This window comes from Miniopterus schreibersii (assembly GCF_964146895.1).
Source record: "Miniopterus schreibersii genome assembly, chromosome: 13".
In the NCBI taxonomy this organism is placed as follows: domain Eukaryota; kingdom Metazoa; phylum Chordata; class Mammalia; order Chiroptera; family Miniopteridae; genus Miniopterus; species Miniopterus schreibersii.
Genome location: NC_138113.1, coordinates 55290939 through 55304649, shown reverse-complemented (window position 1 = coordinate 55304649; position 13711 = coordinate 55290939). Strand labels below are relative to the sequence as shown.

Here is a 13711-nt window from a genome sequence, read left to right as displayed (position 1 = left end):
TTCAATAATTTGAAGTTCTAGAAGTCTGATCCTGCTGTGTGTTACGTTACCCTGACTCTCACTATTTGATTGCAGTTCCTCTTAAGGAGGACTTTTTCTCCTGTAGACTCTTATATGGCCAGGGCGATGGGTGGGCTGCTTTATGTGGACAAACTTTATGTGGAACTTTATAATTTGGGATGCACAGTGTAAAATCTGACTTCAAAATTGAGTGAAATCAGACCTGAGGTTTCAATTTCTTACAGAAGACATTTTTTCCCAAATCCAGAGACTAGGTCAAAATAAATTTTGTTTGTATATCTGTGAGGTTGAGGGGATTTTTTCCCTTTGCAGTGTCCTCTCAAGAGTCCCAGATTATTTAGAGGTCTCAGTTCCAACTCCCCATTAATCCTACATTCTTGTCTCCTGTCCTTGCTTGAATGTTGAAACATAAGCCATTCACTGCTAGTGGCTCTTTCTACCCCCAACTCTTAGCTTCAGGCTGTTCCTTTGCTTCTGCTCTGGCTTTGTTTTCTCTTTGTTTTTGGAATGTGATATTTCTTTTTTCCTTGAAAGCTCATCTATGGATTAAAAAATAATTTTGTGTTCTATTTTATCTTAGCCTTTAAGAGGTTTTTCTCTTAATCACCTATCTTACTGGAACCTGAAATATACAGAGTGATCTTTTCAAAACACAAAACTGATTGCACCACCTCCCTCTTTAGACCTTTCAGTGGATAAAGACCTGATTTTTAAAAGACTAGACTCTGTCTTATTAGCCTTGTATACCTTTTCAGCTGCATCCTCTATCACTCTTCCCTGTGGTCTCTGAGCTCCAGCCATACTAGCCTTCTCTCTCTCCTTGGCGCAGGTCATTTTCCCTCCCTTCACACACACCCTCCAAAGCTCCGCACTTAGCATTCCTGACTTGAAAAGCTCTCTCCAGCCCTCACCGTATATCTACTTACCTTTCAGACCTCAGTCAGCTCAACTGTCATTGCTCAGGAAAACTTTTCCTGGCTTTGCTGACTCAGTTGGTGTCACTTTCCTTTATTATACACTCTTTTCTCTAGAAATATTTGTGTAATATCTGTTAATATGTTCATCTGAATGATTAGTTGATGGATACATGACTCCTACATAGGCTGAAAGTTTTGCAAGAGCAGATACCACTTCGCTTACCATTGGATACGCATCTAAGCACATTGACTAGAACGCAGAGTACACTAAATAAATATAGAGTGGATGGATATCATAAATACACTAAATAAAAATAGAGTGGATGGATAGATGGGCGGGCGGGGTAATGGATGGATGGATGGATGGATGATGACTGAAAGAATGAATGAGGAAGGAAGGGAGGGAGAAAGGCAGGAGTGAATTGTGACCAAATAATTTATTCTAGGAGCATTTTTTGTTTGCTTTGTACTTGTAAAAGGAGTTGTAAAAGCAGAAAAGTGTCTCTCTTTTCCTCAGTTCTATTATTGCCACATAATAGCAGATATTTCTGTGTAGGCAGTGTACTTAACACTTTTTTTTTTTTTTCTGAAAAAAGGGGGGTATTATCCTGAATGTTTGAAAGCATTTATATAACTTGTATCTCATATTACCATTTTTTAAACATGCTCTTATTTCTCATAAGATGGATGTATTCTTAATTTGTACATGCCCAGAGTCTTTTTCTCTCAGGCATTAGTCAGTGCTAGAGAGTTATCAGTTCTCATTTTACGATATTATGTTCAATATCAACATGTCTTTTAAGAATTGGAAAATGAGTATCACAAGAAAAATAGTGGCAAATGTTTCATTTGTCACTTTGTTGTTAAAGACAGCAATAATGTTTATATTATAGAATCATAGAAACTGTAGCAAATACAGACAGAACCATAGACCAAACATGTATATATCTCAACCAGCTTTGAGACTTTTAAGTGGGAAAAGTTGTTTTCCAAATATGACCAGTTGACCACCTTACTCATGGACTTTGTGTATAGAAATCTGAAACCCGAATTTATGTTTCAGAGTGTTTTGTACATATATTACTACCCATAGCATCTAAGGTTCCTTAAAATGTAAATGTACTATCATTAAAAGATTTGCCCGATTTTGTGCTCCATCTCATAGTTTTTTCCTAGTTAAAAAAATAATAATTTTGTTTTTGCAGCACTTAAATGCAGAAAGGTCTTACAAGTGCCAGATTTGTACCTTACATAAATCTCTTGTGAAGATGGAAGAGGAGCTTCAGAAGGTTCAGTTTGAAAAGGTGTCTGCCCTTGCAGACTTGTCTTCTACAAGGGAACTTTGTATTAAACTTGACTCAAGCAAAGAACTTCTTAATAGGCAGCTGGTTACTAAAGATCAAGAAATTGAAATGGTATGTAATACACTTAAAAATAGTTATTTTCACATTTCCATTATATAAAATTACTACATTAGAAAAACAAGTTCTTTTTAAAAAAATATTACATTAAGTCTGTCTTTCATCTTTAGATTTTATTTTTTAAGTCCAAGAGATTAATTTGACAGCTGTATTCCAACAATTCAAGTAAGTAACAGAAATCTTCCTTTGAGTATTTAATTTATATTTACTTTTGGCCACATGAATTATAAAACATTTACATACCAATCAGCAAAGAACCAAGAGGTTGAGGTTTATCTAGCTAAATTATAACTTGAATGACATTCTTTTAAGCTAAATTTATTTACTAATTGTGTTCTTTTAAACTGTAATCCAGTCCATCATATCTATTGTGTGCCTGGCATTGTGCTTGCTGCTGTGAATATAATGTTCAAAAGATACAGGCCCCTGCCCTCAGGGACCTTTCAGTATTGACTTATCAATAATTTGGGATGAATTAAGAAGTACTTTATTAAGAAGTACTCATGGTTTTAGAGAGGGAGTTCCTATTCAGCCTGTGGGTGTCAGGAAAAGTTCACAAGAAGGTACTAATGAGCACAGAAGAGATGAGGTGTTTCATTCAGAGGGAACAACATCATAGGGAATGTATGGAGGTAAAAATGAATTCTTAAGTGCGTAGTAATTTTCAGTGGCCAGAGCAGCATACATGGGTGGAAATGTCTGGGGAGCCCTGCTGGCATGGCTCAGCAGTTGAGTATCGACCTATGATCCAGAAGATCGCGGTTCAGTTCCTGGTCAGGGCACATGCCTGGGTTGCAGGCACAATCCCCAGTAGGGAGCATGCTGGAGGCAGCTGATCAATGACTCTTTCATCATTGATGTTTCTATCTCTCTCCCTCTCCCTTCCTCTCTCTGAAATCAGTAGGGACATATTTTAAAGAGAAAAAGAAAATGGCTGGAGATGCATCTGGGGAGATAGATGGAGTACAGATCCTAAAGGGATATATATGCAAGTTGCATAGTATAATTGAAATATCAACAAATTTGGTCATGTTTACATTTCTTTTATTTTCAAATCCTATTGAATTTTAGTTTTGTTAGTCTACTGTTTGTTAGGAGGATATGTTGCATTTGAGAATCATGTAGCTAGCTGGTTTCTGTAAGAATTCACTGTTTATATTTTATGAATGAAGTATATGCCAGTATTGCCAGACTCTTCCTTTAATTATTCTTTATTTCAGCAAGAACATTTTAATAATGAAATTAACTCATGAAAGATACTCACTGTAAAAATTCAAATAATATATCCTTAATTTTTAAAAAAAACCACACTTTTTATGTGGTATTTTGAAATTGGAAAAGTAATACTTGTTGTAATACATGTTGTGATAACTGAAACATTTTTTCTGTTTTAGTTTTTACATTACTGACATTGAGCTTCTTTTCATATGTCTATTGGCAATCAGTATGGCCTCTTTGGAAAAGTGTCTATTCAGGTCCTTTGCCCTTTTTTGAGTTGGATTGGTTTGTGTGTGTGTGTGTTCAGTTGTATCAGTTCTTTATAAATTTTAGATGTTAACCCCTTAACAGATGTATCAGTGAATATGTTCTCCCCTTTAGAGGGTTGTCTTTTTATTTTGTTGTTGGTTTCCTTTGCTGTGCAAAAACTTTTTAGTTTGATGAAGTCACCTTTGTTTATTTTTTCTTTTGTTTTCCTTGCCCAAGGAGATATATCACAAAAAATTTTTCTGTAAGAAATGTTCAAGATTTTACTGCCTATCTTTTCTTCCAGGATTTTTATGGTTTTGAGCCTAACATTTAAGTCTTTAATCCATTTTGAACTTATTCTTGTGTATGGTATAAGAAAGTGGTCTAGTTTCATTTTTTTTGCATGTATCTGTCCAATCAATATTCCCAACATCAGTTATTGAATACACTATCTTTACCCCATTGTGTCTTTTTGCCTCTTTTGTCAAATATTAATTCATTATAAGGTCCTGGGTTTATTTGTGTGCTCTCTATTGTGTTCCATTGATCTATATGTCTGTTTTTTATGCCAGTACCTTGCTGTATTGATTACTATGGCTTTGTAGTGTAGTTTAATACCAGGTAGCATGACTCTTCCAACTTTGTTTTTCTTTCTCGAGATTGCTGTTGCCATTCAAGGTCTTAGTTTCCCTTTCTGATAGTTCATTACTGGTGTACAAAAATGCATCTGATATCTGTATATTTATTTTGTATTCTGCTACTTTACTGAATTTATTTATCACTTCTAGTAGTGTTTTGGTGGATCTCTTTAGTGTTCTCTCTAATCAGTATCATGTCACATGCAAAGAGGGACAGTTTTACTATTTTCTTTTCTTTTCTTGTCTGATCGCTGTGGCTAGGACTTCCAGTACCATGTTGAATAAGAGTAGTGAAAGCAGACATCCTTGTCTTGTTCCTGATCTTAAAGGAAATGCTTGTAGTTTCTGCCCATTGAGTATGATGTTGTTTGTGGGTTTGTCATATACAGCCTTTATTATGTTGAAGTATGATCCCTCTAATCCCATTTTGCTGAGAGTTTTTTCATAAATGGTGATGGATTTTATCTAATGCTTTTCTTCATCTTTTTATATGATCATCTGGTTTTTGTCCATTTGTTTATGTGGTGTATCACGCTTATCTATTTGCAGATATAGTACCAAACTTGTATCCCCAAGATAAATCCCACTTGATCATGGTGTATGATCTTTTTAATGTATTGCTGGATTAGGTTTGCTAATATTTTGTTGAGGATTTTAGCATCTGTGTTCATCAGGGATATTGGCCTATAATTTTTTTACATTGTAGTTTCTTTATCTGGTTTTTGAATTAGGATAGCACTGGCCTCATAAAATGAGATTGGAAGTCTTCCCTCCTCTTAAATTTTTTGAAATAATTTGAGAAGGATAGGTGTTAGTTCTTTGAATGTTTGGTAAAATCCACCTGTGAAGCCATCCAGTTCAGGACTTTAGTTTGTTGGGATTTTTTTTATTACTGCTTTAATTTCACTAGGTGTTTTTTTTAATCCTCACCCAAGGATATTTTTTCCATTCATTTTTAGACAGTGGAATGGAGGGAGCAGGGGGGAGAGAAAGAGACATCGACTTGAGACAGACACATTAATTGGTTGCCTCTCGCATGCACCAGGGCTGGGAATCCAACCTGCAACCGAGGTATTTACACTTGACTGGGAATCAAACCCATGACCCTTCAGTCTGCAGGCTGATGCTCTAACCATTGAGCAAAACCAGCCAAGGCATTTTCACTAGTTTTAATCAGTCTGTCCAGATTCTCTGATTCTTCCTGATTCAGTTTTGGAAAATTGGATGTTTTTAGGAATTTATTCATTTCATCCAGATTGTCCAATTTGTTGGCATATAGTTATTTGTAATATTTTCTTACAATTTTTTGTGTGTCAGTTGTTCTTTCTCCTCTTTCATTTCTGATTTTATTTATTTAGGTCCTCTCTATTTTTCTCTTGATGACTCTGGTTAAATGTTTGTCAGTCTTGTTTATTGTTTCAAAGAACCAGCTTTTGGTTTCATTGATACTTTGTATTTTTTAGACTTTTTCTTGTTTTCTTGTTTTTCTTGTTTCTTGAGCTGAGTCTGTAATGCTATGAATTTCCTTCTTAGCACTACTTTTGCTGTGTCCCATAGATTTTGGGTTGTGTTCTCATTTTCATTTATTTCAAGGTATCATTTGATTTTTTTTTATCTCATTATTAACCAATTCATTATTTAGTAATGTGTTATTTAGCCTCCACGTCTTTGTGTTTTTCAGTTTTTTTTCTTGTGATTGATTTCTAGTTTTATACCATTATGGCCAGAGAAGATAGTTAATATTTTCAATCTTCTTAAATGTTTTGAAATATTTTTTGTGGCCTGTCATGTGGTCTGTCCTAGAAAATGTTCCATGTGACCTTGAAATGAATATATATTCTGCTGCTTTGGGGTGAAATACTCTAAAGATATCAATTAAGTCCATCTGATTTAGTGTGTCATTTAAGGCTGCTGTTTTCTTGTTGATTTTTTTGGTCTGAAAGATCTATCCATTGATGTCAATGGGATGTTAAAATCCCCTACTATGACTGTATTACTGTCAATCTCTCCCTTCATTTCCATCATATTTGCTTTACATATTTAGGTGCTCCTTTTTTGGGTGCATAAATGTTTACAAGGGTTATATTATCTTGTTGGGTTGCTTCCTTTATCACTATGTAGTGTCCTTCTTTGTTTTAAAGTCCATTTTGTCAGATATATGAATTGCTTTCATAGCTTTTTTTCTTTTCCATTTGCATGAAATATCTTTTTCCATTGCTTTACTTTTATTCTATGTGTGTCTTTAATTCTGAGGTGGGTCTCTTTTAGACAGCATATATATGGATCTAATTTTCTTATCTATTTGGTTACCCTATGTCTCTTGATTGTTCCTTCTCCTCTTTCATTTCTGATTTTATTTATTTGGGTCCTCTCTCTTTTTCTCTTGATGACTGTGGTTAAATGTTTGTCAGTCTTGTTTATTGTTTCAAAGAACCAGCTTTTGGCTTCATTTATATTTTGTATTTTTTAGACTATTTATATTTAAAGTGATTATTGATAGGTACATATTTTTTTATATATATTTATATTTAAAGTGGTTATTGATAGGTACATATTTATTGTCATTTTAATTTTTATAACTATGTTTCTCTGGTGGTGGTGATGGTGGTGGTTCTTCTTCTCCCCCTCCCCTCCCCCTCCTCTCCCTCCCCTCCCTCCTCCTCCTTCTCCTCCTCCTTCTTCTAGCAGGCCCTTTTACATTTCTTGTAACACTGGTTTAGTGGTAACAAACTCCTTTAGCATTTTCTTGTCTGGAAACCTCTTTATTCCTCCTTCAATTTTAAATGATAGCCCCACTGTGTAAAGTAGTCTTGGTGTAGCTCCTTGCTTTTCATCACTTTGATTATTTCATGCCAATCCCTTGTGGTCTGAAATGTTTCTGTTAAGAAGTGAGCTGACAGTCTTATGGGAGCTCCCTTGCAGGTATCTGTCTTTCTCTTGCACCTTTTAAGATTCTCTCTTTGTCCTTAACTTTTGCCATTTTAATTAGGATGTGTCGTGGTATGGGTTTCTTTGGGTCCATCTTGCTTAGGACTCTGTGCTTCCTGGACTTGTATATCTTTTTCCTTCACCAGGTTAGGGAAGTTTTCGGTCATTGTTTCTTCAAATAAGTTCTTGATCCCTTGCTCTCCCTCTTCTCCATCTGTCACCCCTATGATGCAAATGCTGTTACAGTTCATGTTGTCCCAAAGGTTCCTTAAACTATCCTAATTTTTAAATTCTTTTTGCTGCTCTCATTGGGTGTTTTTTTCTACCTTGTGTTCCAAATCACTGAATCAGTCCCCTAATTCATCCAACCTACTGTTTATTTTTTCCAATGTATTCTTCATTTGAGATATTGTATTCTTAATTTATGAATGGTCCTTCTTAGGGGTTTCTATGTCCTTTTTTTGGAGATTTCTCCTGGTTGTTTTTTTTTTTTATTTAAGGCATGTTTCTTTGTCTCTCCATTTTGCCTACCTCTTTGTGTTTGTTTCTATGTATTAGATACAGCTACTATGTCTCCCAGTCTTCGTGGGGTGGCCTTATCTAGTAGGTGTCCTATGGAGTCCAGTGGTGCAGTCTCCTTGATCACGTGAGCTGTGTGCTCCTGGAATGTGCCTTGTGTGGTTATGTCATCCTACTTTTATAATTGAGTCTTGGTTGCTGTTGGCCTGTTTGTGTGTGGGATTGACCCTCAGGCTGGCTGGCTGACTGTGAAACTCAGTCCCAGCCATGGTGTACAAGCTGCTGTGCAGGTGCTGAATTCCTTGAAGCAGAAATTGCCTCAGCAGGATTTGGTGCCTGCCAAGATCTCCCTTGTGATATGCTGCTTATGAAGCTTATTGCATTCTGCTCTGATGTTGTCTAAAGCTGGCCACTGTGTGTGTTGGTTCTGGGCCTCTTGGGAGGAACTTTGCAGCAGGCCAATGTCAGATACGCCTGTGACTGGCCTTTGGAAACCTGTTTGTAGCTCTAAGTGATCCACAGTTTGTGGCTGCTTCTGCTGCACCTAGGTGTGCACAGGAAGGACTAAGCTGTGTACCAAGATTGGCTTTTACCAGCACCGAGCTTGGCAGGTCAGAAAAAGTCCAAAGCCACTGTGACAGGATCTGACTTTGCCTGCTACTGCCTACCGGCTTCCTGTTAGGCTCAGTCACTAAAACAGCCTCTGTCTGACCTCCTCAGGAGGGCATAAGCTCTACAAGGTGTGGTGAAAGGGAGTCCAGAGGGTGGGGCTATTGCTTTCCCCTAAGCTGATGCCACACAAGGAAAGTAAACCACCCAAGAAAGATGGCATCTTCACTGTGGGAGAATGACAACACAAGGATCCTGGTGGCCCTCCCCAAGCCACAAACCCCAAACTCTACTCACACAACTCTAGTCCACTCCACCCTCCCTCCATAGAATCCCAGGGTGAGTTGCTGTGAATGAAATTTTGTGTGTTGGCCCTTTAAAAGGGTGCCTATATTTGTAACAGACTGGTGTCTCTGCTTGGTGGACAGAAACCATTCTGTTTTTCACAGCTGATGTTATGTGGGTGCTCTGGGCTGGAGAGCCCCACTTGGGGTTTAGAACCCACACTTCTCAGGGGGAACCCTCCACAACTGACATGTTCCTCTGGAACCTCAGCAACCACCGTAGGAGTGGGTCAGCCCATCTTGTGTCTCTGCCCTTCCTACTAGCCTTGATGTGGCTTTTTCTTTAAATCCTTGGTCATAAATAAGACTTCTCTTCAGCTAGTCTTCAGTTGGTTATTCAGGATAATTTTTCTATAATTTAGTTGTAATTCAATTTTGGAGATGAGTGTAGCATCCATCTACACCACCACCATATTGGATCTACAGCCTTAATTTTCTTTTACCAAATATATTTGGCATGATTTAATTCACATTCCATACAATTTAACCATGTCTTAGTTTTTTTCCTTCCAAATAAATATAGTATATCTGTCTACTTTTCATAAGCAAAACTGCAGATGAATTTAGATGAAAAATTCTCTAGAAAATAGAATCCAACAACATATAAAATGAATTTTATACCATGATGCAGTGGCTTTATCCCATGAATGCAAGGTTGGTTTAATACCTGAAAAACAACTAATGAAATATATCAATACAATAAGGAACAAACACCAATGATCATCCCAGTAGATGCAGAAAAAGCATTTGACAAAATTCAACACCATTTTATGATTTAAAAATCTATAAAGTAGGAATAGAAGAGAATTTAAACTGATAGAGTATCTGCAAAACAACCCACAACTGAAATCATACATAATGGTGACAGAGTTAATGTTTTTCCTCTTGTCAGTAACATGACAAAAATGCCCTCCTCAGCTCTTCTATTCAACATTGTACTGGAGGTTCTAGCATGGGAAATAGGCAAGAAAAAGAAATAAAATACACCCAGATTGGTGTGAAGTAAAACTATCTCTATATGCAGATGATACAATTTTAGATATAGAAAATTCTAAAATCCACTAAAAAGCTATTAAAACTAACAAATGCATTTATCAAGTTTGCAGGATACAAGATCAATATACAATAATTATATTTCTATATGATCAATGAACAATCCAAAAATGAAAATAAGAAAACAAATCCATCAAATGGAATTACACAAAAAGAGATAGCATCAAGGGAGGATAAAATACTTAGGAATAAATTTAACAAAGTGCAAAACTTGTACTTTACAAGACTTAAAATCATTATTAAGAGAAATTAAAGACCTAAGTAAATGGAAATATATTCCATATTCATTCATCAGAAGACTTAAATTAACGTTGTTAAAATGGCACTACTACCCCAAATTGATCTACAAATTCAATACAACACCTATCAGAATCTCAGCTGGCTTCTTTATAGAAATTGACAGGATGATATATAGTTAATTTGGAAGTGCAAGAGACTTGGAATAGCCAAAACAATCTTGAAAGAGAGGAATAAAGTCAGAGGACTAACGATTCCCAATTTCAAAACTCACTACAAAATGATAGTAATCAAGACAGTATAGTACTAACACAAGGAAAGACATGTAGGTCAATGGAGCAGAATTGAGAGTCCAGAAATAAATTCATATTTGTGGACAAATGATTTTCAAAAAATTTGTGCCAATACAATTTAATGGGGAAAGAACAGTTTTTCTAACAAATGGTACTGAGACCACATGGAAAAGAATGATGTTGAATTCCTATCATATACCATATGCAAGTGTTAACTTAAAATAGATTATAGGTCTGTATGTAAGCTAAAATTATAAATCTCTTAAGAAGAAGACATATAAATTTTTGTGACAGTGGGCTAGATAATGCTTTCTTAGATATATATAGAAAGCATAAGCAACAAAAGAAAGAAAAAAATGAAAAGGACTTCAAAATAAACAACTTTTGTGTTACAAATTATATCATCAATAAAGCAAAAAGGCATTGCACAGAATGGTAAGACAACATTTTCAGATCATTTATCCTATAAGAGAATTGTATCCAGGATATGTATAAAGAACTCTTCATGGATCAGAACCAAGATGATGGTGTAGTTAAACAAAACACGGTATTTGCCTCCTCCTCCTCCAACATCAAAACTGCAACTAAATTACAGAGCAATCATCATTCAGAACCACCTGAAATTTGACTGAATGGAAGCCCCACAATAATAGAATTAAAGAAGAAGACAGGTAGGAGGGCTGAAGGTGTAACCAGGCTGATCTAACACCCACTTGTGGTAGTTTAAAATTGGGAGGGAAATCTTGGCTTTGACTATCCCCCATGAGGAGCAAGGGGTCCCAGACCCACACCAGAACCATCAGCCCAGGGTTCCAGTGTTGGGAAGAGAAGTTCCCATAACTTTGGGCTGTAAAAAGCAGGGCCCAGCTGGATGTGGCTCAGCGGTTGAGCGTCGACCTAGGATCCAGGCGTTCAGGGTTCAATTCCCGGTCAGGGCACATGCCCAGGTTGCAGACTAGACAGCTGATCAATGACTCTCTCATCATTGATGTTTCCATCTCTCTCTCTCTCCCTCTCCTTTCCTCTCTCTGAAATCAATAAAGATATTTAAAAAAAAAAAAAAAAGGCAGGGATTGTGGCTAAGTGACAAGGAGGCAGCTGGAGAACCAGGTATTTCTCTTACACGGCCAGTTTACACACTTACTTGGACTCACTCCCTCTGAGCTCCAGTGCTGGAGCAGTAGCTCGAAAGGATCCAGGGACATACAGGGAGGATCTGAATTGTCGGGCAGCAGGGCAAGAACTAGGGGGGCTGTTTTCTCCCAGACAAAATTGCTCGCAGAGGTCACTGTTACTCTGCTGAGACCTCCCATGCCACAGAGCCCACTGGCAGGTGCCATACCTGAGTCTCCATCAACTTTGCCCACAATGTTGATTCCCTGAGACCCAGCCCCACCCAAGCTGTTTGCAGTGGCTTTTCCGTATGAATGGCCTTTACTTGTTCAGGCTTCACGCTTTCCTAAAATGTCTGAGACAAACAGCAGCTGGCCTCAGGGTGCCACATACCTCTCAATAAGTAGTCCCAGACCCGGGACTAACAGCAGCTTGCCAAAGTTCACAGCTAGACCTCCCCTGAGCAACTCCAAGCCCAAACAAAGTAACAGTAATCTACAGATCACTCTGTAGCTCTTGCTGGGTAGCCCCAGGCAGGGCACAGGCAGTAGCTGACTTTGCAACTCCCTGGAGGCCCTAGACCCAGTGTACCTGGTGGACAGCTTCAGAACATGCTGATTACAACCCTACCACATCCAAGAGTAACACACTCAAGGGGTGGACTTGGTGAGCACCAAAAATCCACGGAAGCAAATCCTGCTTCATAGGGTTGTCTCCTGCACAGCAGCTCTTCCACTGTAGTCACAGCTGGTCCTCACAGCCACTTGGCCTGGGAGTCAATTCCTCCAAGTGACACCAACAGTAATCAAGGCTCAACTATAACAGGACAGTGTAGACAGCCCACACAGGGGAACACCTAGAGTGCCCAGCTCAGGTTACTGGGGAGGTTGAACCACTGAGCCCTACAGGACACCTACTACACAAGGCCACTCTACCAATTCCAGGAGACATAGCAGCTCTACCTAATACATAGAAACAAACACAGGGAAGCAGAGACAAAGAAACAGGTCACAAAGGAAAGAAGAGAAGAAATCTCCAGAAAAAGAACTAAATGAAATGGAAGCAAGCAAACTACTAGATACAGAGTTCAAAACAATGGTTATAAAGATGCTCAAGGAACTTAATGAGAATTTCCAGGAACTTAGAATTTCAAGAACATTAGTGAGAACATCAACAAAATAAAAAAGGACCAGTCAGAAATGAAGATTCCACTAACTGAAATGGAGAATAATTTACAGGGAATCAACAGTAGAGGACACTGAGAATCAAATCAGTGATTTGGAATATGAGGAAGCAAAAAACACCCACTCAGAAGAGCAAAAAGAAAAATGGATCCAAAAATATGGAGATAGTGTAAGGAATCTCTGGGACAACTTTAAGTGTACCGACATTTGCGTCATGGAGGTGCCAGAAGGAGAAGAAAGAGAACAAGAAATTGAAAACCTATTTGAAAAAATAATGCTAGCAAACTTCCCCTACCTGGTGAAAGAAAAAGACTTACAAGTCTAGGAAGCACAGAGAGTCCCAAACAAGGTGAACCCAAAGAAGCCAACACCAAGACACATCATAATTAAAATGCCAAAGGTTAAAGACAAAGAATCTTAAAGGCAGCAAGAGAAAAGTAGTTAGTTACCTATGAGGGAGCATCCATATGACTGTCAGCTGATTTCTCAACAGAAACTTTGCAGGCCAGAAGGGAGTGGCAAGAAATATTCAAAGTGATGAAAAGCAAGGACCTACAAACAAAATTACTCTACCCAGCAAAGCTATCATTTAAAATTGAGGGAGAAATAAAGAGCTTCACAGACAAGAAAGAGCTAAAGGAGTTCATCACCACCAAACCAGTATTACATGAAATGTTGAAGGGTCTTCCTTAAGAACAAAATAAACTGACAAACAAAGTAGACCCAGCAACATTGAAGCATGCAACAGACTGACATATCTCAGAGGGGCAGGAGGAGATGGGAAGAGATTAACCAAAGAGCTTATATACATATATGCATAACCCATAGACACAGACAATAGTGTGGAGAAGGCCTGGGGAGGGGGCGGGATTTCAGAGAGAGGAAGAGAGAGGGGGAGAGAGAGAGAAACATTAATGATGAGAGAGTCATTGATCTGCCTCCTGCCCACCTCCCCCTGGGGATGGAG

At 37.8% G+C, this 13711-nt stretch overlaps 1 protein-coding gene across 7 annotated transcripts in view; it reads left to right on the top strand.

Moving 5' to 3' along the window:
- Positions 1-13711, top strand: part of LOC308566070 (testis-specific gene 10 protein-like) — a gene marked incomplete at its 3' end in the record, with an annotated part of 103253 nt that overhangs the window by 74105 nt on the left and 15437 nt on the right. For 5 of the 7 annotated variants that reach the window (XM_081156015.1, XM_081156016.1, XM_081156018.1 and 2 more), the window contains one exon: positions 2144-2353. The exons of the other annotated variants lie outside the window; for them this stretch is intronic. In XM_081156015.1, the coding sequence (XP_081012141.1) occupies positions 2144-2353 (210 nt within the window). The remainder of the gene's footprint in view (positions 1-2143; positions 2354-13711) is intronic. 7 annotated transcript variants of the gene reach the window in all.